The 24,052-nt window shown below is 36.0% G+C and overlaps 1 protein-coding gene across 2 annotated transcripts in view; it reads right to left on the reverse strand.

Moving 5' to 3' along the window:
• The window catches only part of LOC109100661 (interleukin 1 receptor accessory protein-like 1a), a 71,016-nt gene that overhangs the window by 26,336 nt on the left and 20,628 nt on the right, over window positions 1-24,052 (reverse strand). For both annotated transcript variants that reach the window (XM_042763814.1, XM_042763815.1), the window contains exons 3-5: window positions 6,605-6,890; window positions 2,858-3,044; window positions 1,618-1,771 (exon numbers count right to left, since the gene is read on the reverse strand). In XM_042763814.1, the coding sequence (XP_042619748.1) occupies window positions 1,618-1,771; window positions 2,858-3,044; window positions 6,605-6,890 (627 nt within the window). The remainder of the gene's footprint in view (window positions 1-1,617; window positions 1,772-2,857; window positions 3,045-6,604; window positions 6,891-24,052) is intronic.

The following is a 24,052-nucleotide window of genomic DNA, read 5'->3' on the forward strand; positions in this document are numbered from 1 at the left end:
GTTAATGGTGGTTTTTCCATTGAGAATCATTTGCCGTCCTGGACTATAAGTTCCATCCAGGAAATCGTCCCTGAGAGTCTAATGCCGTCCTAAAATAGGCTTTAAATGAGTACGGGAAGAGAGGCGGCGAGTGTTTTAATAGGTTTCAACCGAATGAGGGCTTACAGAAGGAGAGAGAATAACGTCTGACCTCTTTTCACCTGTACGTGCCATTTTATTGACCTGCTATAGTGGCAGAAAGGACCGAATTCGCAAGGGACCAGTAAGAATCTGTTTAATAGTAGACATAGATGTTGAAACATAAATATATAGATGAAAATGACCTTTCCACTGCCGGCTTAGTGTTGTGTCTGTATAAATGTCATACTTCATCTTTCCCTCTATCTCTGTTATTGTGTGTGTAGAGCAGTAATAGAGGTCAAATGTGTGTAGTGGGTAGTGCACATGCTCACGACACATATGAGCAGTTGACCAGGAACAAAAGTATGGCCTTGTGTCATAATTCAATCGCATTCCCTGTCATTGTCTCTCTCGACTACCCTGAAGGACAAAAGCTTATAAATGATATAAAAAATGGCTGTTAACTTGAACCACTTCATCACCACATTTAACATTAAAATATACAGTATTTAAAGCTGCAATGTGTAATTTCTGTGGCACTAAATGCAACTTTTATGAAGAAAATGTGCATGGTGCCAGTCTGGGCCAAATTATTTGTCTTTTTTTTATATACACTTTACTGTACAACATTTCTGAAGTCTTGATTATATTTTCTATAAATAATTTATGTTTATGTTTTTATTATGTGTTATATTATTGTAGTTTTTTTTTTAATTTTTTATTGATTTGAATTTTTCTTAATGTACAATGCATACAGTTATGGATTATAGTTATTATGTATTATTATGATGATTTTGTGGTAAAGAGCTGATTTTGATATATTAACATGATATAACTTCATGAAATATATAGTTATATAGTAAATTATAAAAAGTCACTGTAAATTTTATGGTGAATTTCTAGCAACCACAGCTGCCTTTTTCTGTACATTTAAAAGGATATGTTTTAAAGTGTAGCTCACACAATGAGGTATGAGTTAAAATTGAATACTTAGTGTAACAGTCTTTGTACTCACTTTTTTTGCATAATAAATAGTTATACCAGTTAAAACTAATTAAAGAATAAATGAAATAAATCAAAGCAGCAAAACAAAAGAAACAAACACTCAACAATCACTCTCATTCTAAGCCATATGATTTTTTTTTTTATCCGTGGAACACCAAAGGATACAAATGAAGGATTGAGGACTCCAAAAACGACACAAAGTAGTCCATATGACTAATGCACTATATGTTGAATCTTCTGAAATCATATGATTATGAGGCTCATTATGAGGAAAAGACTGAAAAGTTGCTATTCACTGAAAAACATATGACACACACAGGAAAGTCACTGTTAACAAAAGCATGGCACAGTTAATGCAACTGAAATCAAATAAGAAGCAGAAAGAATAATATCGCACACACTTCAAAAAACAACCAACCCCTCTTAGCGAGACTATCAGAGCAAGTGCTCTCACACACAGACACACACTGAAGAGACGTCACATGGTACTACCTGTCACGCTCAGATAGGTCGTCCTCCGCACCAGGAAGCCTCCAAAAACCAGCTCACAGGTGTAGTTGCCGATGTCATCCTCCCTCACTTCCTGTATGGAGAGCATGTCTGCGGTCTGCAGCACACTGCTCCTCCACTGCTGCACATTACACTCCTGCACAACCCGCAGGCAAAGAGAAAGAGAGAAGAACTATATGTGACCTTGGACCACAAAACCAGTCATAAGGGTCAGTTTAGTTTTTTGAAATTGAGATTTATACATAATAAATAATCTTTCCATTGATGTATGGTTTGTTATGTTAGGACAGTATTTGGCCGAGATACAACTATTTGAAAATCTGGAATCTGATGGTGCAAAAAAATCTAAATACTGAGAAAATCACCTTTAAGGTTGAATGAAGTTCTTAGCTACAGTATGCATATTATTTATCAAAAATTAAGTTATGATATATTACAGTAGGACATTTACAAAATATTTTCATGAAACATGATCTTTACTTAATATCTTTAATGATTTTTGCCATAAAGTAAAAAAATATATATATTTTTGACCAATATAATGTTTTTTGGCTATTGCTTAAAATATACCCCAGCGACTTAAGACTGGTTTTGTGGTCCAGGGTCACATATAGAAACAAAGAGATGAAACTGCACCATATACAGTACATTTGTACTGTATATACTGCCATCATGATAATACTCAGAGGGGAATTCAATAAGAATAGATTGCGCTTGGTGACAGTATGCAAATCGAGCAACGGCACAAATGTGGCCCAAAAAAATCAGTGCTTAACATAATTTGCAGCTGGAGGTTACTGCTGCAACACTGCGATCTAGACACCTGAATGGACTCTTTAAAATGCAGAACGTGCTCTCAGCTGTATTTTAGAACACTTTTTAATCATAATTTGATAAATTACTGCTACCATGATCAATTGAAAATGTACATAAACAGTCTATTTTAAATAATTTTCTGTTTACGGTTTGCATGTGCAGTAAAAGCACAATGTTAATTGCCCTAGGCAAATAGCACTGACTTACTGGCATAAAGTATAATAACCCTAATTTACATAAAAAGGATGTGTGTTTGCTCTGAAAAAATGACAATGACTTCATTTAAATTCTCAGGGGGCTGGTGCCATGATGCTGGATCGCAGGTGGTTTGTGAATAAGATGCTGGTTTGTGTGCTGAACAGTGCAACTGTTTAGTGAATTCACCACACAGTATCTCCCACTGTACCTTGTACCACATTATCTGTGGTTTTTCTCCAGGTTGAACGTAATCCTGGATATCAGGACAGGAGATGTCTTTACTCTTGCCCAGTTCTCCTTTCTCAGTGTAGCGCAGTTTTGAGTTATAACATCCTGCTGTATCATTATCAGCAACCAACAGAGTCATAGACACCTTCATACAAAACGTGGAATTCCTGTAACACACACACACACACAGAGTATATAAACTGTGGTATCTGTAATCAGATTAACAAATACTCACGAGAGACATCACTGATCGTGAATTTGTTATCATCTCACAGAGCCTATACACTAAACAAATTATACCAGAATAAAATATGATTTTATTTGTAGTTCAACCATGATAGATGTAATCTGACCATGTTGGAACAGAATTTGTCTGCAATTCTCATGTAGGGCTACAAATAATTAGTGTTTTACTGATGGAATATGAGTAGCAAACGAATAGAACAAAATGTTTTCTCAAAGGTTTCTCAAAAATGTAGTATCCTACACTCTCTGTGACGCTTAATTAAATTGGATAATTTTTTTTTTTTTTTTTTTTTTTTCTGCTGTGTCTTTAAGACTACAAAAGATGTGAAAGTATGGAATGAAATGTTATTGCAGTTCTGAGTTCTGAAAACTGTATGTTTTCATATTATTATGAGCATTTATTTAATAATAATATTTATTTATTATCAAACAAAATTACACAGCCTCAAACACATATTCACACAGTTCTACACACACACACACACTCTATAACTCAGAAGCATTGCAAGTCAACAACACACACTTCTCTACATTGATGAGTGTGTCTCCATTTAAAGTGCATTAGTGTTTGTTTTGTCCAAGCTTTTGAGTTTAATAGTTGCTGATAAGATTTGTTCAAATTTGACCTTTTCAGTGTAATGACCTCACACCTCCTACTGGGTTACCATGGTTACAGAGTGCTTGGGGGGGCAACCTGCAATGCACTTGTCTCTTGTAAAATGCATAAATAAAAAATAATAAATAAATAATAAACTATACGCTGTCTTTCTCTCTGCCCTATTAACTGTATAGCAAAGACTATTTTTACACTCTCACTGTTTTCAGACACCTGCATATGTTAGCGCAGACTTTTTTTTTTATCACCCTATAAACCTAAAAAGAAAACTAAAATATCTGCTCTCTTCTGCCGGTGTTGATGAAAACTATTGTTTATGGTTTAATCAGGTCAAAGCAAGTCTCAGAGGAAACAGAACAACAACAACTCCAATTTCCTGTTGCTAACTGGATTCTTAATAAACAAAGCTCTTTAGCTCTGTTTTAAATCTAGTGAGCTGCCTACATAGACAGCTTCTTTCTTAGGCAGCACCCTAACTAAACTGGAATCTCATAAGTGACTGGTTTTACAACTAGCGCTCATTAATCTGTTCCAGGGGATCTGTGTTTGGCCAGTTATTTTAGGCTTTAATCCACTGCTGGTAAATGTAATCTCAACAATATATTGACAAAAATGGTTGTTTACTCAATTGCCTACTATTCAAAACGAGTCAAGCATACTTACTAAATCATAACATTCTGACGCAGATGATGCTTTTACTCTGCAATGTTTACAGAAGTCAAAGAAATGTCTAAAGTTGTCTAATATGATGTCTCTGGGCCAAAAGTAGCTGCATGAATGTGAATGTTTCACCATGTATACCCCTCCATGTTTACAAACACAACACCAAGAGGCGCAGCAGTTTTTTTTCCAGTTAATAATATCACATGTTGAGTGAATGGTGCTTTACTGATAAAAAGACGGAACGGCATTGCCTCTTTCAATAGCGCATTTTTGTACTTACCGGTGAAGTCATTCCGGTAATTTTACAGCAGTTTACTGGTGTAACTGTGTGAAAGGGGCTATAAAGTTTAAATAATTGTTCTGATGTTCTAATTGTTTGATTTTTTTTTTTTTTTTGATGAATGATTAAAACATTTGGAAACAGAATCCATTCAGCTTAACTGACAGACAATGTAACTGCAGTGCATGCTTAAACAGAACTTGATTGTCTGTTGGTGTGGGAACTAATATACAGTATATAATAATATAGATTTTTTTATTGGTGTGAACAGGCCTTTATAAAGAGCATAAAAATACTAATGACATTTTTCTTTTTTTACTGAGGCTGACAATAGTGAAGTATTTTTACTCTGCTGTAAAAGTACTTTTCAAGTGTCTGCACTTTATCAGAATGTATTTCTTTAGAAAAAATTACTACACAACATTCCAAAGCACAATATTGTACTTTTTACTGCACTACGTTTCATATTAAATATAATTTAATACTAAATTACATTAGAAATCTATTACTTTCTTACTTTTACTCAAGTAAAAGTAATTCAAAGATTTACTTGAGTACAAGAAAGTACTAATATTTTAATGTTCTTAAGTATTAAATGTAAAACAACAACTTTTATTTATTAAATGAAATGTATAAAATTAAAGGCATTGATGTTTGCCTATAAAACCACCACTGGCTCTGCACCCTTTTACCTAAATTCATTAGTTCAGATTTATATGCCCTCTAAAAGCTTGCTTTCTGCAAGTAAACGTCGCTTGATTGTGCCATCCCAAGAAGCACAAAGTCACTTTTACTGACTCTTTAATTAAATGTTCCCTCCTGGTGGAATGACCTGCCCAACTCAATCCGAGCAGCTGAGTCCTTAGCCATCTTCAAGAATTGGCTTAAAACACATCTCTTCCATCTTTATTTGACCCTCTAACTCTACCACTCTCTATTCTAATTCTATTCTTAAAAAAAAAAAAAACTTGTCCCATTTAGACTTGCAGTCTATTCATTTGCTGCTTGTTTTCTTAAAAAAAAAACTAGCTTTCAGATGAGAACTAGCTATCTATTCTTTTTGTATTCTATCTGTTTTCTTTTCATTTATTATGCCTTAGAAATAAGGTGCCTTTTAAAACCACGTTCACATTGGAGGCATGTGTTTAATTCCTTAAAATATTTTCTAAATGGTCTCTGTGTTTTTGTGTACAGCACATGAAAAAATAATTACTGTACTCTGAAATATTTTATTTTTCCTTCACAAATGCTAGAAACTAAGGCAGCACAGTATTTAAAATTCACTCTTTTGCTGTTTCTGTCTGTCTGTTTTTAGTACACACACACACACACACACACACACACACACACACACACACACACACACACACACACACACACACACACACACACACACACACACACACACACACAATAAGTGTGACATTCTGTGATGCAAAAGTGAATATGATGAGAAGATTATGTGCTTTGACCTTAAGTCAGTCTGAACCTGAGCAAATGAGGACCCTGGAGAGTTGCCTGACTGTTTAATATGTGTAACAGTGGCCTGCGGCATTATGGGAGAGTGCCGGAGTGTCAGTGTTTGATTGATGGATGACAGAACATCTCACTGTCCTCTGCCATCGCTCACTTATTTCACTTCCAGTTTTACTGTCCCTGAGAAGCTTTGGATACAGACACACAACTCTCTCACACACAAAACACATGCAGACACTAATACACACACACTAATTGTCTCAGCAGGGCACTTTTCTTGAAGGCTTTGAAAGACAATCAAAAAACATCAAAGGAAGAAGTTAAGCATGTTCCCCAATCCGGCTAATGTCCGAAAGGCAGAGTGTGTGTGTGTCTCTTTGTGGATTAGCATTTTTAAGAGTATGAGTGTTCACACATACACATGTGCATGCGTCCCTCTCTCTCACCTCAGAACGCAGGAGTACAGACCGGCGTCCTGCAGCTCGGCAGGCCGAAACCAGATGGTGTCTTCCTCTTTGCTCATGCGTACCCCATCAAAGGAGATGGGTTCCTCAAAGTCACCATGTCCCAACCCAGAACTCCGGTACCACATCAGACTTAGTCCAATGCTCTGTGTCTGGGTGTAGTTGGCTCTAATATAACCATAAAAAAGAGCACACTTTATCCTCACGGGCTCTCCGTGTAACACTTGGTACTTCAGATAGTCCACGGACCAATCAGTGCAGCCGTCCACTGCAGAGACACAGGAGGACAGAGATATTAGTCTCCACACCTTTTGAAATTTTCTTTATTAATTGACCATTTTGCCAAACTGCAAAACACTGAACATTTAAAATAAGCAAATAATGACAGAATTGACTTTTTCAGGTGCAATATCTCTTTTAGTTACATTATTTTTCATTGAGGCAAATTATTTAATCCATAAACGTACATCAAACCCTGTAGGTGAAAAAAAAACTCATTAATTTTTGCAGATAAAGCTTCAGATACAAACACAAAGACACATTTTGAGCTATTGAAATGCAGATTTTTTTTTTTTTGTCAGAAAATCTCATAATTATTGAGATATTAAGTCAATATGAGTCAGAGTTCATTTTAAAGCTTGGTTGCTATGGAGAAGTTAACCCGTGCAACTAATTATACACTAACTCATTTTGTTTCATTGTTGTAATTAACTGCTGTGTTTTATAATGTTTGCATATGCAAGTACGTGTGTGTGTTGGGGGATCGCTGTGCGCATGTGTGTGTGTACACAGGAGATGGCATGAGCTTGTAATAAAAGCAGTTAATTGCTTTTTGAAACTCTGGAGATGAAGAATATAGAGCTTTTAAAATCTGATAGGACAGTCAAATAATCTGCTGTAGCCTTTATATCCAATTTATAAAAAAAAAAAAACCTAAATAGGCCCCATATTTTAAATAATGTGATTTTGCCCCCAACAAAATCAGCATTATATTTATGTTTATTACATCATTTGAGATACTGAGTTACTGGTGGCCTTGAACAGAGATGATTGATGTACTGTACCTCTATCTGATTTTCTTTCTAAGTACAAAGCCAAAAATAAAAAGACCAAACTGTGACAATTACTATAGCAATTTAGAAGCAATACACTTTTTATATATTGAGTGCACCAGTATTAAATATTTCAAACAGTATATTGATTTTGAGATTAATTCATAATTCAGCAGTAAAACATACAGGGGAATCACTCAGCTGTAATGGAAACCTACCATGCCTTACAGAGCCCTTTCTACCAGACCAGATCCTTAAAAATAACTTTTATTGTTATAACTAAACTACTCAGATTTAATCAGAAATGTTAATTGTATTAGAATACACAGTACAAACATGTTACTTATGAATTTATTGCAAATATACATAGAGTTTGTAAGTTTATGCACATGAATCGAGAAAACAAGTTTGAACGTGATTATATTTTATAAATGAATGTACTCCCACTGAACATATGGTTGAGTGTTTATATGTACAGTATAGTGGTCACAGTATTTATGCTTCATTTTTTTTATACGACCATGCATCACCTTTGCACGTATGCATGAAGATTGCATAAGGTTAAAGGGATTGAGTTTGCACTAATGCATATGCATTAAGTACATTGGGTTTACACTTAGCTTCAAAATAATATACAATAAATATAGAAAAAGCTAGCCTAATCAGTTATTTAATCTTTTTTAATACTGTTGTTTTTCTCTCAATTCATCTTTCCAGTGTGAACAGTTATGGTGCAACAATCTAGATCATGTTAGAACAAAAACATTGGCTGTAACAATTTGTGTTAATTTCACACTTGACAATTAATTATTTTTGACAAATTGGCTTTGCCAAAAAAGTCTACATTCAGAGTGATCTGTCTGCTTTAATGACACATCATATTGTTCTCAGTCTTTTTAGATATAAAAGCTTGTGTGTATCCAGCATAAAAAGCAGGGTTTTTTAGGCTTAATTTTTGTTTCAGCAGCACTATATTCATAATGTTTGGTTTTAAACAATTTTAGTTGTTTTTGTTTGTTTGTTTGTTTCAGAGTAGTATGCAGTTTCTGTCAAAAAACAAAATGCTTTATTTTTTTATAATGGTCTGAAATCATTTTGTTGAAATGCAGTAGGATGCAGTAATCAAGAGCAGTAGGCAGACCAGTTTAATTCAACAGTTCATGATCTAAATGAATGTTAAATTAACACAAGTTGCAGTTAATTTGCTTATATTTTTAAGTAAAGAATGTTGAGTGAACTCATATGTTGGTATACATTAACAAAGGTATGCTTGTTACATTTTACAAAATTGTATACATTTGGATTTACTTAGAAAGTGTATACTTGGAAAATAAATTCAGTACTATAGAATAACAGCATGTGTATACATACAATTGTTCAAATATACTTCATAATTCAAATGATTTAGCATTAAAGTGGTAGTTGGAGAGGGTATATGTGTTTAGTAGTCATAAAAATAATCTCACAATGCTAAAAGTCTTAATAGTCTTTTAAAATAGGCTTCATATTTTATGCATAATGTTTTTTGTTTGTTTCCTTTTTTTTTTTTACTTTTGAAATTGAGTTAAAAAATGACCAGGATATTTTTTGACAGTTTTCATGAGAATCGTATATCACAGGCTCTTCACAAAACACTCCTTTTACTTGTCGTGAGAGCATTAAAAACACAAAGGTGTATTATACAATCTTACATCCCCTAAATTATGATTCTATTCCAGAAAAGAAAAGCTCTTGTCATTGAGCACAGTTCTCTGTGTTCCTGGTTGACTGCATTGCCCTTGACCAAATTCACAAATGGCTAAATCCGTCTCTGTAATAACTTCCGAATTGTATTCAAATTAAGTGAAACCCATTACAGAACATTTTCTCCCCAATGTGGAGGACAGAACATCCACTCATTATTTCGCTTTCTGTCGATGCTAAAATGTATGAAAATAAACAACTTAAACTGTGCAGAAAAAGCTTAGTGACATACTGCTCATGTACAATATGCACCACTCAAGACGTTTTTCTTCATGCTGAACCCAGACACTCGTCACTTGTGAAAATGCTTAGGCAATAGATGGCAGTTTGCTGAATCTTTTAAATGAAAATGAAATCGAATAAAAATTATTTGATGACATGCACATTCTGCCAAATCAATTACATTTAATAAGACAATTACATCACCCTTCTCTCCCACTCCACTCTCCTTCTTTCTCCATCTCTCACTGTTTTCTTTCTGTTTTGTCTTACAACTGTCTTGCATCAGTATGCTGTAACTGTACTGTGTGAAATGACTCTACTAAACCCTGTTAACCTCTTCAGGTGTCATCATACCCTGCTCTCCATTAGTCCCTGTTCTCCAGTTCTGCCACTGTCCCTGGTGCTGCAGTCCAGCTGTTTCATTTTATTTTCATGTCTTATTGAGATCAACTTTACTTTATTATGTTTGTGGTCACAGAGACTTGAATGATGTTCGCTGAAAATAATAAAAGCTATTTTGATATTAACATCTTATTTTTATTTGAATTTCATTAAATCAGTTCATCAGATCTTAATCAAATCCCAACAGAAACATATTACTGAAGCTTTATCTCTCTGTTTTGCCACAATGGAGACATGCACTTTAGAAAAGTGCCTATCCATTTTAGTAACATTGTTTTGGTTTATGGTCAATATGTTCCATGCAGAAACAACTGCAATTGTGGTGGTACAGTTTGTAATGTAATCATGCAAAAATCTTTTCATTCCTTTTATATGTAATTCTTAATTTATTCCTATTATATATATTCCTATATACAAAACCTTTACCCTGTTTATGCACTAAACAATATTTAGTATTGGTATACAGCGTGTACCCCAATCAGTCTCAGCATCTAATCATGCTTATTCAAGCATTACAAAAGTAGGAATGCTTGAACTGATTAAATATGACATTTCTAATGTTACAAAAGCTTTTTTTCTATTTCAAATAAAAGCTGTTCTTTTGAACTTTGTATTCATCAAAAAAACGCAAAAAATTTTTTTTAACATGTTTCCACATAAATATTTAGCACATAACCGTTTTTAACATTTATAATAGTAAGAAATGTTTCTTGAGCACCAAATCCACATATTAGAATGATTTCTGAAGGGACATGTGACTGGAGTAATGGCTGCTGGCTTCAGCCTTTTTTATTTAATTTATTTATTTAGCAGGCCATGAAAAGTGGGCATTACACACCAGAATGGGACCAGACCAAAAATTGCTAAAATAAGTATTTGGGTATTGGTTAACAATACTCAATAAAACATTCAGCATAAGTGAAATGAGCAGACAAATTAGGAAAAATTACAAAGAGCAAAGGCAATTTTTTATACCATGCACTGACGAATTGTTCACAATAAGACCAGGAACTTGCATTCAAAAAGTAATCAGACTCCATCTTCATTTTATGTTGAATTAAAGTGTATTTTTCAAGCTATTAAAATATTATTATAGTATATTTTTCATGGCCTTGAGGTCTCTGGGACCCCAAACAGAACATGAGTGTCTAATCTAAAAGGGGCTGTGAGTCACATCACGCTAATAACACAGTCAAAGAAAGATGAGGCAATTACATAGTCATATTAAACCTGAACGCATTGACCCAATAAACTACCGGTACATGCCTATACACTATAGGCCTGTGGCTTTCAAATGCACACATGCAAACACACAATTAGATTTGGTTTGGCTGCACATTACGCAATGATGTCCAGATGTTTGAGGGCTGAGGTATGTAGAGACAAGCTTCCACTCTAATGTCAGGTGTGCTTTAAACGGCTTCCCACTGCTATAGGAAACTCTGACCTTTTTATGTAAGCAAAAGGGGAAAAGCAACAGAAGGAAGGAGAAAGAGAGATGTTTCAACTGTATCTCCAGCTAAGAACCCTACATTTCTTTTGCTGCATCCCAATTCATATACTATCCATCCTAAATAGTATTTGAAATTAGAATTAGTATGTCCCAAATCGTAGTATGTTGAGATGTATTAAAAAACCCTCGGATGGTTTACAGCTTCCGGGAGAAATTTGTGCAGATCTGTGCATACTCTAATGGCTAATATTGCCCATAACACATCGCGCCGTAGACGAGGATTAGAACTACAAACACGAATGAAAAGTGTTAAAAAACTACAAACATAGTGGATACGTTTGGTCATTAACTTTTAAATGCATCATGCAAACATATGAGAAGAGTTCTTTACATGATAGAGTTGCGACTAGCATTTCAACATGCCTCTTCATTTCTCTCCAATACGGTAGAACATTAAATTAAATAAAATATGGATAATGTTAACTTTGACAAGATGATTGACAGTGCAGTTTAAATGGTGCCAGGATGTATGTAACTAAGCAACAGAGCTGTCTGTTAAAGACACATTTATGATGAAGTAGTATGTCCCAAAGCTTGCCTACTATTCTGCTACATACTCAAAAGTATGTACATTTTCTTCACAAAAAGACTACATACTTTTAGGGCGTAGTATAAGTAGGCGAATGGGGATGCAGCATTTGCCCAAGCAATGCTAACAAGCCAAGCTTCCCTGAGGCACTCTGGATAACAGATAAAAGAAACAAAATGGAATCAAACTGGAATCAACAGCATTACTTTCTCCCTTCCAGCCTTTCTCTCTTGGAACACTCGGATCACTCGCACACCTGAATCCTGCTTCTTTCCCCCAATGCCTCTTTCTCCTACATTCACTTCACAAATATATCCCATCATGCTCGATTTCTCTGCATGTACATGCTTTTCTCTCCCCTCTACCTCTTCCCCATTCCCCATTCTCTTTTCATCCTCTCATCTACCCCCACCCCATCTATCTATCTTGTTTTTCACTGCTAAATGAACGATAACGAGGTCGGTTGTCTCTGGGGTGAGGTCCCTTATGTAAGCCTATAAAACATTCACATGTTCTCAATCCTGAACAACCTACTGCACTAAAATAGTCAGAGAAAAACAGGAGGTTGAGAAAACGAACAAGAAGTTGATTAAACACTGCCCCTCTTTCTCTCTCTACACTCCCCTTCCTTCCCATTGTGTAAGATAAAACAACCAGCTTGCAAATCATTAAGATTTTGGATGCATTTCATGCAAATTACATCTGAATCCCTCTATGCACATGCACACAATCCTATCTCAGGTCTCTGTAGCGGTGCACTTTCATCTCTCTGAAGCTCCGTGTGACAGGGCTGCATTCACATTGCAGCTGAATGTGGCTTAAATATGATTTTTCACTTCATATTTGACACAGTTTTGATATTTATTTATTTTTTCTTGATGACATTGTAAACAAAAACCTGAAAATTACATTTTCATGGGATACGTGCTGTATATTTGTTGTACATACATACTAAGGCTGCATGATAAATCGCATGTGTTTATCATTCGCATCTCGTAAGTAAAGCCGGTTCTGTGATTAGTAGCAATTCTCCAGCACATGCTTCACTGACAAGTCATGCAAACAGCTTTCATTATCGCATGCGATGCATCTCTGATAATGAACACAATATTGCGTAGCTTGTCAGTGAACTACATCTCTGTGTAGTAAATGCCACTCCATCTGAAAGCACATGCTGGAGATTTACTACTGATTACAGAACCGGCTTTACTGACGAGATGCGCATGATAAACACATGCGATTTATCGTGCAGCCCTAATACATACACATAACATTTAGATATAATTATCTAGGCTTAATTATCTTTTATTAGATATAAAATGATACAAATTTCTGATGGATCATGTGGGACTAGAGTACTGACTGCTGAAAATACAGCTTTGCCATCACAGGAATAAATTACATTTTATTTCTTGCTGTTTTTACTGTATATTTTGGATCAAATAAATGCAGCCTTGGTGAGCATAAGAGACTTAATTACTACTACTACTACTACTACTACTTCAACTACTACTAGTACATACAGTAGATATATTAACAATATATATTCAGTATAATATTAATAACCAAAGGAAATTGTTTGCAGGGGTGTTTCAAATTTTTTGTATAATAAAATGCTCTCTAGATTGATATCTCTTTAATACCACCTGTCACAAACTAGCTATAACAAATAGTAAATCATGGTTTTGCCAGGCTGTGATGTACTACTTGAAAGCAGTTGGCTATTTGAAAAAGCATAAGCCTTTCGATTTGTTCTGCCCCAGCTACCCATTTCAATAGGAAATATGTCAAAACAAGAAAGAAAATTGTGTTTCTTAAACCATTTCATGCAGTCTTTAATGGCAGTAAAAGTAAAGCGCTGCTTTGAAACCGTGAAAACATTTTAGGGAGGTTGAATAACAGCTCTGGCCTTGAGACAGATATTAGATTTTAGTCCAGTTGAGATTTTGTTCCTCTGAAGGGTCATTAGTAAAAATTAGCCATTTGTGATGAGGAATTTTCACATTAAAATGCATGGTTTATTAAAATGAAACTGAATACAAAGAGATTAGTGTTCTCTCACTGCAAGTGGTTTTTATTTGTTTGTGTGTGTCCCCTAAGTAAGATACTAATGATCACTTGACTGTTTAAGACGCCAACTGTCTTGAGCAATCCATGTCTGTGTGAACGCAAATGTGAGTCAATCACCCAAACCTCAATGAGTTTAAGCTTGTAGCTGCTGCAAAAAGGTTGTTGGCTTCTTTCTGTGTGAGATATGTTCAGCAGAAAGACTGAGAGGCTCCGTGTTTAGTGATCCGACCACTGGGGAGTGTCACTGGCCAAGATTACTGCTAATCCACCATGATCCAACGCCTCGACACACACACCAACAATAACCTCTCTATGCATAACCTCTCAATGCATGCACATCAACAACAATCACCTTGCTCTGCAGAAGACAGTTGAATGCGTACACATTGGCAAGTATGGAGGTTTTCACACACAGGGCATTACGACATTTGCAAACAAACAACGAGCTAACAATGGAAGTCTACGATTCAAGGCATTTCACCAGAAAAAAACGCTAAAATCATTAAAGAACAGCAAAATAATTAAACACTAAACATGTTAGCATACATCCAAAAATACAAGAAAGAGACTGTTTGCATATATATAGAAAAATCCATCCAAAGGTCTTACATTAGCAGCACTTAACCAGAAATTCATCCTCTAAAACAGGGTGAAAAGACTGACTTAAACTATTTTAAAGCAAAAATAACAAAAATTATGGCTCAGAAAAAAAAGAAATTAACATTTTTCATTCTGATCTGAGTCTTTCATGAATCAATCAGCATTTACTTAGATTTACATACAGTACATATATACAAAGATATATTAAAATATACGCAAATATTTTAAAATATCTTTTTAATTATAGGCACACACTAATAATTATAAACACATATATACAGTCACCGGCCACTTTATTAGGTACACCTGTTCAATTGCTTGGTAACACAAATTGCTAATCAGCCAATCACATGGCAGCAACTCAATGCATTTAGGCATGAAGCTGAAGTTCAAACCGAGCATCAGAATGGGGAAGAAAAGGGATTTAAGTGACTTTGAACGTGGAATGGTTGTTGGTGCCAGACGGGCTGGTCTGAGTATTTCAAAAACTGCTGATCTACTGGAATTTTCACACACAACCATCTCTAGGGTTTACAGAGAATGGTCCAAAAAAATATCCAGTGAGCGGCAGTTGTGTGGACGAAAATGTCTTGATTTCAGACATCAGAGGAGAGGAGAATGGGCAGACTGGTTAGAGATGATCGAAAGGCAACAGTAACTCAAATAACCACTCGTTACAACCAAGGTATGCAGAATACCATCTCTGAACGCACAACACGTCGAATCCTGAAGCAGACGGGCTACAGCAGCAGAAGACCACACCTGGTGCTGCTCCTGTCAGCTAAGAACAGGAAACGGAGGCTACAATTCACACATGCTCACCAAAATTGGACAATAGAAGATTGGAAAAACGTTGCCTGGTCTGATGAGTCTCGATTTCTGCTGCGACATTCAGATGGTGGGGTCAGAATTTGGTGTAAAGAACATGAAAGCATGGATCCATCCTGCCTTGTCTCAACGGTTCAGGCTGCTGGCGGTAGTGTAATGGTGTGGGGGATATTTTCTTGGCACACTTTGGGCCCCTTAGTACCAACTGAGCATCTTTTAAACACCACAGCCTACCTGAGTATTGTTGCTGACCATGTCCATCCCTTTATGACTACAGTGTACCCATCTTCTGATGGCTACTTCCAGCAGGATAATGCACCATTTCACAAAGCTCAAATCAGCAGACTGGTTTCTTGAACATGACAATGATTTCACTTTACTCAAATGGCCTCCACAGTCACCAGATCTCAATCCAATAGAGCAGCTTTGGGATGTGGTGGAACGGGAGATTTGCATCATGGATTCAGTATGTACAGTGCAAACATCTTGTACCAATGTCATTTTAAACTGCAGTTATAGGGCTGACCTGTGCATGTATGTGTGTGTGTGTGTGTGTGTGTGTCCAAAGGCAAGCAAGATATTTTAAAGGAAGAGGAGGATTTGAAAATGTGTGGCTTGCAGACTCGTGTGTAATTCAGCGCAGTATCGATCATGCTACAGGACTGTCAGGTCAAGGAATTCCGCCTCCACACACCCCCCAAATGGACAACACACAAACAAAGCACGGGCCTCTAGTGAGATGTGTGTGGTTTAATGTTTTAAATGCTGCCCAGATGCTCTGCGCATAAAGGAAGGATATTAAATAAATAAAAGGGAAAGAGGATGAATAATCCTGTTAAAGATCAAACAACTCCTTCTCCTTCTCTCCCCTCTACAGTGCTCATGGGAAATAAAATGCGCACACACACAAATGAAAGCACATATAGAACCAAATGACAGTGGTATTCCCTAGTCACAACAATACATGACTGCATTTACCTTTGAGGAAAGATTAAAGGGAGAAGAGGACAACAAATGTGAATGTGAAGAAAAAAAAACATGTTGATGTTGCCATTACTAATAATGCTGACTAGTTTTCAACAGCTAAAGCTTGGATTACTATTAATATTAGGGCTCTGTTCTAAATGATTAAACTTTGTTACTACTAAACAAAGTATTGAACTTTGGCACGTAACTCATCCTGCACCATTTGTGCTGTGGACATAAATTGTGCAGATTATTGAGTAGAGGTGTGTTATTACGTATGTAATATATTTGCAAAGCGACTAGACATTTTATGATTACAAATAAATGAGGGGAAAAACCTCAGAATTACAGAATTACAATGAAGGAGGGTGCTGAGTCATATATAGAGACCAGAATATTATAGAGACTTTTTTGACTTACACAGAACCCCCTAAAAACACCATAGTAACCACTAGGAACCCCCTAGCAACTGCATCGCAATAGGCAAAAGAACACTTAAAACACCTTAGCAATAGCGATGCTCTGGCAAATGCTCACAACATGGATGGAAAAATCAAGGTGAGCAAGTGAATTAAATGCATGAAAAAATAAACGTGTAGAAAAAAGAGAGATAATCTTACTTGATAATCATGCAATCTTCTCTCTGTGTACTTGTTTCTTATAGTTTGAGGGAATCACTCATCTTCAATGGAACTCTGTGTGTGTGTGTGTGTGTGTGTGTGTGTGCGTGTGTGTGTGTTTAGGTGGATGGAGGTGGAGAATTAGTTTAAGTTGGTTTCTGTTGCTTAGATAAGAACCTTGTTAAAATGCTTCACTAGAGTTTCCATAACTACAAACGCATTTTCAAGAAGTGGGGTCATGATTAGCACATCAGATTGGTGTTTCGCCCTAGAATAAAATGGCTACATGTAGGAAAAAAAGAATACAACAAAATGTATTCTAAAATGGTTATTTTCATGCAAAAAGAATAATTCTGTCATCATTTATACACCATCATGTTGTTACAAACATGATTGATTGTTTTGTTTTTTCACGGCAACAGCACAAGAAATGTTTAGAGTAATATTCATGCCTTATTTTCCCCCATACAATTACAGTAAATCATGACTGATGAGCTCCAGAAATATTAAAAATAAGGCAAAAAAAGCACTATAAAGCTATATTTCAGGTCTTCTGAAATAAATGCAATAGCTCTATGAACTGTAAAAAAATAGTGACCTGTAATTGTCACCTTAAGGAGCTATTTCTACCTGATCTAACTATTAAATTTAGTTCTGTTGGTGTAACATAATATTTAGGTTAATTAAGTGATGTTAGATAATTCTATTACTTAATTATATTTTTACTGTGATTATAAAAAAAATCTGATTTTACCACATGAAGAACTTTATGTTAATAAATTTCAGTGTGTGAGGAAAATACAAAAAATATTTGTTATTCTTAAAACAGTTTCTTGCCCCTGGTAACTGTCTGCAAGAGCACATTGGACATTTTGGAGGATTTCTTTGTTTCCCACAAAAAAAAAAAAAAAAAAAAAAACGGTTAGGAACTATATTAACAATTACTTTTATCTATTGTAAGAAAAACAGAATTTACTCTAATCTATCTGAAATGTCAGAATCATAGGGTAACAAAAAGAGAGATGTATATGGACATACAGTACAAGACATATGACAAGTTTTTTTTTTTTATCGTAACAGTTAAGAATAAGAACATTAACTGGACTAAACAGATCTCCATCATGGTCACATGGGATGAATATTTGTTATGGAACTTGTTTTCCTCTGCAGTCATCAACCTTGATTTTACATAATTGCATAATTCATCATCTAACAGAAAAGGGAATAAAAAAGAAGGCACATGTCTCGTTTTAAGCCTCGTTTCCTCATTAATTCACCCTAAAATTGGCCCTAACTAGGTCTGAATAAATATTCGTCCTCCGAAGATATTCTGTAATCAATTATGAAATATGCTAATGGACTGCTGTTGGCCTTGAGTTATCATGTTACTGTCACTAATTGTAGGTCACCTCATCCCTCGAGGTCTCCTAACATTCACTCTCCATCTTTGTCACTCTTACTCTCTCCTCCCGTCTCTATTGCCCATTTTCAACCAGAAGGCAGTCCTTTGTGATATTACCAAGGAATGCCCAACCACTGGAGTCAATTACAGTAATATTAAATTAACCGTTGTATCTCATTTAATTCAAATGTTCTGCTTTAACAAAGAGCCATTTAAGGTTATAGAGTATATCTTGCACTTACTTAAACTGGAACATCTTAATAAGACTTGGCAAAGGCCTCTTATCAAACGCAATAAAGCAGAAGTATGCCACACGCTGTCATCCTGCCACAGGTGGGCTAGACAGACTCGAGCAGGTTTCCAGAGGCTTTTACACACAATGAAAAGAAATCTGAAATGTGTCTAAAGCCAATTTGAAGTGTTGCGGTAAAACGTAAAGTGAGCACTTCTGAACACAAGGGAGTGAAAATGGCTTTTCAGCCGTAATTATGATCAATTCACTACATTCAGAAATAAATACAAGAGTTTGGACAGAAAAGCCAAGAGGATTGAGCACACTGCAAGTCCCATTTTCCATTAAATGAGAGAATGAGAGTTTCAAAGATGAAACAGTTATTTGCAATTGAGAGATGCGGTATATAATCATGCTTGGAGGAATCTAAAATTCATTTTGACAATCTCACCCGTGCATCAACGACCATTCTTTTAAGAGGAAATTCAAATGTTGGTTTTTTAATTTTCCACTCCCTGCTTGAATTTTAACTGGTAATTTCTCTCTCTGATATTGAGGCAAATGCTAGTCTGTATTTAGTGCAACAGTAGCTAAATGGCTGTTTTCTTTAGACACTGAGAGCAACTGCACCCCAGTAAAACTGTCATGTTGACTTTGAGTTACCACTGCTCTCTCAGACACTTTGTGTCTTAGTGTGTGTGTGTGTGTGTGTGTGTGTGTGTGTGTGTGTGTGTGTTTGCGTGTGTGCGTTTGTGCTGGCTTGATGCCATGCAAATCCAATCACCCAGACCCATAACGTGTGCATTTCCATTTCCTACTGCTCTCTGTAGAGATAGAAAGAGAGAGAGTGAGGGGAAGAGGTGGAACGGGGCTCCTTTGCTTCTCCGTGCTTTAGGGTTATTTTGAGTAGGTATATTCCTATAAACTCATTATGTACCCCATATTTCTAAGCTGATGTGTTTTGGGTCAAACAAGTGATTTTAATTTCCCACATTGCATGGCTGCTCTTATTTACTGTTTCCATGGAGTCTCTCGGATCAGCGATCTCAAAAATCGCTTTGTCGGCCACTAATTTGTCTTAGTCAGAATGCATCAGGCAAATTGAGGACATTTCCATGACGACATGCCAAGTGTCTTCCTACCCACCCATTGTTTTGACCTTTCCTTGACCGCACACAGACCTTTCAGAGTTTCCGTCAACCTCGAGCAGGTCTCTGTCGGACAATAGTGCGACTGTTCCTCCCTGAACTTTTCCCATACCTCTCATCCGCTCACCTCTGCCTCTGGCTCGCCATGGCGACGGAGGTCGAGCAGGTTCGCTGGGCAAGCAGGTGGCCTGTTAACCAATGGGAGAGAACAATTTTCTCACAGCTCAGAGGGGAATAATGGAAAAATTCCTTTAGTTGACTAAGATGGAGAAAAGAGGGATTGAAGTCTTTTCTATCGTTGGAGGCCTTTCATTGGCTCTCATAAAGAGAGAGGGTCCTCGGGTCACAGTAACATGACAACTAGAGAAAAGAGAAAGACCTGAGAGAGAGAACTGAAACAAACATGGGAATAAAGAGACAAAATCCTGAGGCCAGAGCATGGGCTAATCCATCATTAGCATTTAAAAAACAGACATAGATTGCGAGTGAGCGAGAGGAACTCTAGTGTGCTTAATGAGACAGGATGAACTGACACTTTGAGCGTGCATGTGTGTTTGTGCGTGTCAGAATTGTATTGGTTTGTTTTAATTGGAATTACTTTCATTTATACCGTCAAACTTTCACATTCACTGTATAAACACACAGATTTCCATCATTAGATATTTAGATACAAACATCTCTTGCTCACACATGCTGTATCACCCCTTAACCCTTAAAGTTTCCCTCATTAAAATGTTTTATATGTAAAGAAATAGTACTTTTGACATATACTTCTTGCATATCAAGTCATTTTAGTAGTTAAATAAAAGCTGTTTTATTTTACATGACACAGGTTGCCTCATGGGGGATGTCATAATGAGATCACATGACCAGCTGAATGCTACTAACTTAGTCTAGGTTTTCTCTGTAATACTCAACATTTTTGATGGCAGAATACATTAATCAAAGCTAATTCTGAATGCATTTATATGCTCTCATCAGTAACTAACAACATTCACATTTTGCGTGATGCTTCATCCACACCATACAGTAGGTGTCAGTACAAAAAGAAGACAACCTGTGCATTGAAGTCATGAAAATTACCTTTCGGTTGCATTTAAGTCATGCTGAGAAGATCATATTTATGACAACAATAATTTTTTTACAGGAGCTTCACAAAATAATAAAAACTTGAACTGAATAAAAGTACATCGGCATCTTTCTTCGGCCAAACAGGGATTTGAATGCACCTGACTTCCCAACCACCCAACAGGAGGACTTGAACGAACCATTTAATATACTGCATTTCTTGGACAACCAATAAAATATTGATGAGAAGGGACCCAGTCAAGATACGTAGATGCTATGTTTATGCTATATAGCAATTTACAGTACAATTGCTTTTAGACAAAGAAACATGGATTTGAAAAAAAAAAAAAAAAACCTTAAAAAATGTTGTGTTATGGGTTGGGTTGTGATTTAAATTATTATTATTTTTTTTTTTTACATAACTTAACACAGTACAACCCATTAAAAATACTGCACTTCCGCTCCTCGCAGCCTTGGTTTCATGCATGTCAAATTAAACATGATGTGTACCTTGATTAGAGTCCATTTGTAAGGTAAATTTTGTTTTATAAGGTCTTGCCGTTCCTTGAAATCACCAAATGTTCTTTTTACATGCCTAATATGAATATAATCAGCAAAAATCTTGTAAATCTCATCAATGAATCAGCTTCAAATCAACTTAAATTATTTATTTAAAACAGAACCATTTCACTTCTTCTGACATTTTACCCCTCGTTTCTCAAATCTCTTTTCATGAATCTGCATACAAATTTCATAATCCATAATGCAAAAGACAATTAGAGCTTGATATTTCATAACCAATCAGAGAATGGCCCTGTTCAATTACAGCTGTGAAGTCCTTTACAACACATCAAGAGGAATGCATGCTGTGCTGATGAGATGTTTGTGTCGCTCAGTCACGAATACGCACACATTCGTGTACACATACTAATGTTTGGGCCATGCCTTGGGCCTCTGCTGAGATGATCAGATGGAAAGGGAAAAAGTTATTATTTCATCTTCAGCATGGAGAGTGATGTTGATGTGTCTGACATTTAATAGTGTGTTTGAAGCTTTGATTCTGCTGCAATACAGTCAGAAGCTTCACTGAGCTGAACAGTGCAGAGCGTACCAGTAGTCCAATAAAACTCTCTTGCTGGTTTCAACACACTTCCCCATTTCATTAAAGAAATATTACTGGTTACTACTTTTGGTCTTGGAGAGCACCCTGTCAATTGCATATAAGAATTTGGAAAATATGAAGCTTGTGTTTTTACTCAAGCTGCTATATGAATTTTGTGTGTTACCTGAGTTGTGGCGCTACTTTCTTTCTTTTTTTTCTTTTTTTTACAAATAGAGGAGTGAAGTAAAAATATTATTTGTGGAAATTCACAGCAAGCCACAGATGGTATCCTCAGACATTCCTATAAGAGGAAAGCCAGCATGTACAAATTTGAGTACATCTTTATACTAGACATTACATCCGGCATGCTTTCATTACACAGGTGGCAGTCCTGCACAACTTTAAATTTAGAGTGCTTTCAAAAAACCTTTAAAGTACTGTACCTTCAACAACCCCATGGTCAAAAGTCTCTGTAAGGCTGTGCTTTAAGTGAACTCAAATGTGTGGATTTTGAATGTCTTTTCAAGGCTGCATTGAAGTGCGCTCTCATAACGTGACTGTGCTCTGAAACTTGCTTTTTAAAACCACCATGAAATCAAAAAGGACTCTATTTACTTTCTTAAAGTTGCACTCAGCAGTCTTGTGCTCAAAGTTATACCCCTTCAGAAATTAATAGTACTTATTTAGAGAATAATTTAAAATCATGGACACTAACGTGAGATATTATTTGCCTGATAAAAGCTGTTTTATTCTTCATCTGGTGGTCACTATTTTGAGAGCACATGACCAACCAAATACTACTCATTATCTTTGTAATCCTTTTGTTATCAGGTAATCTTTGTTTATGCACTATAATAAATCATGGCTGGCTGTGAATAGCACATTTCAACAATGGAATCAATACTTAAAACTTGCATGATGGTGCAGTACATCTATGCCACTATGAGCCAATTCTAGGACAAATAGTGCAACATAAATTAGTGCTAAAAAAATTGGATGGGGATTTGGTTCTATGCATTGGTAGTTAACACTATGGAGGCAGATCTGAATGTGAGCTTGCAGCTGATTGCAAAAATGGATAGAGGTTTAAGTGGACTAAATGACTAGAGAAGTCCAGCATACCAGAGATGATCAAGTAATGACATTTTTAATAAAAATTACAATGGTCCAAAAAAAAAAAAAAATTCATGGATTAACTGTTGACAATAAGATCATTAACATGCATTTAGAAATTTAGATGAAATTTAGCGTGCCTGTTCAAGTTTCATCAATATGTCAATCCAAAAAATATCATCCTCTTTTATCAACATTTCACCTCTGAATTGACTTTCCTTGTTGCTTGATGTTGAAATGAAGTGGATAACCGAAAACCAAATAGCTATTTAGGCACAGTTATAGCAAACACCCATGCAGATCTGGCTATAGTCTGGTACATAATATCCACTTTCCACAGTCCAATTAAGAGCTTACGGATAAAATCAACTCCCATTCTACATGTTTTCCACTTGAATATCCAGTTTCAATTGGAAATATGGCTACTTATGGAAGTATAATAGGTTGCGAATGTCATTTCATGCTGACTTTAAGGCAAAATACTGAAGTTGTCCTCAAAAAACTCCCACCAGTTTCCATCAGACTGTACATAATAACTGCTCCTTTAGTCAATGCTAAAATAGGGTTCATATTTTGAGATCATTTTCAGCGAATGCCTTATGTTTCAGTAATTGAGTAACTCTTTTTTGTGTTGTCATTATGCTACAGGAGAAAACTGGGGTATCAGGAAATAAAAATTCTGGTCCTGAAGAACATCAAACTGCAGCTTAACTCATAACACCTCCCTGAACCTAATTATCTGGAGTACATGGTGGTCTTGGCTCACATTTAGTGCTCTTTTTCCCTGTCATACTCTTTCTCTCTCTCTCTCTCTCTCTCT

Source organism: Cyprinus carpio, chromosome A9, assembly GCF_018340385.1.
Source record: "Cyprinus carpio isolate SPL01 chromosome A9, ASM1834038v1, whole genome shotgun sequence".
NCBI lineage: Eukaryota > Metazoa > Chordata > Actinopteri > Cypriniformes > Cyprinidae > Cyprinus > Cyprinus carpio.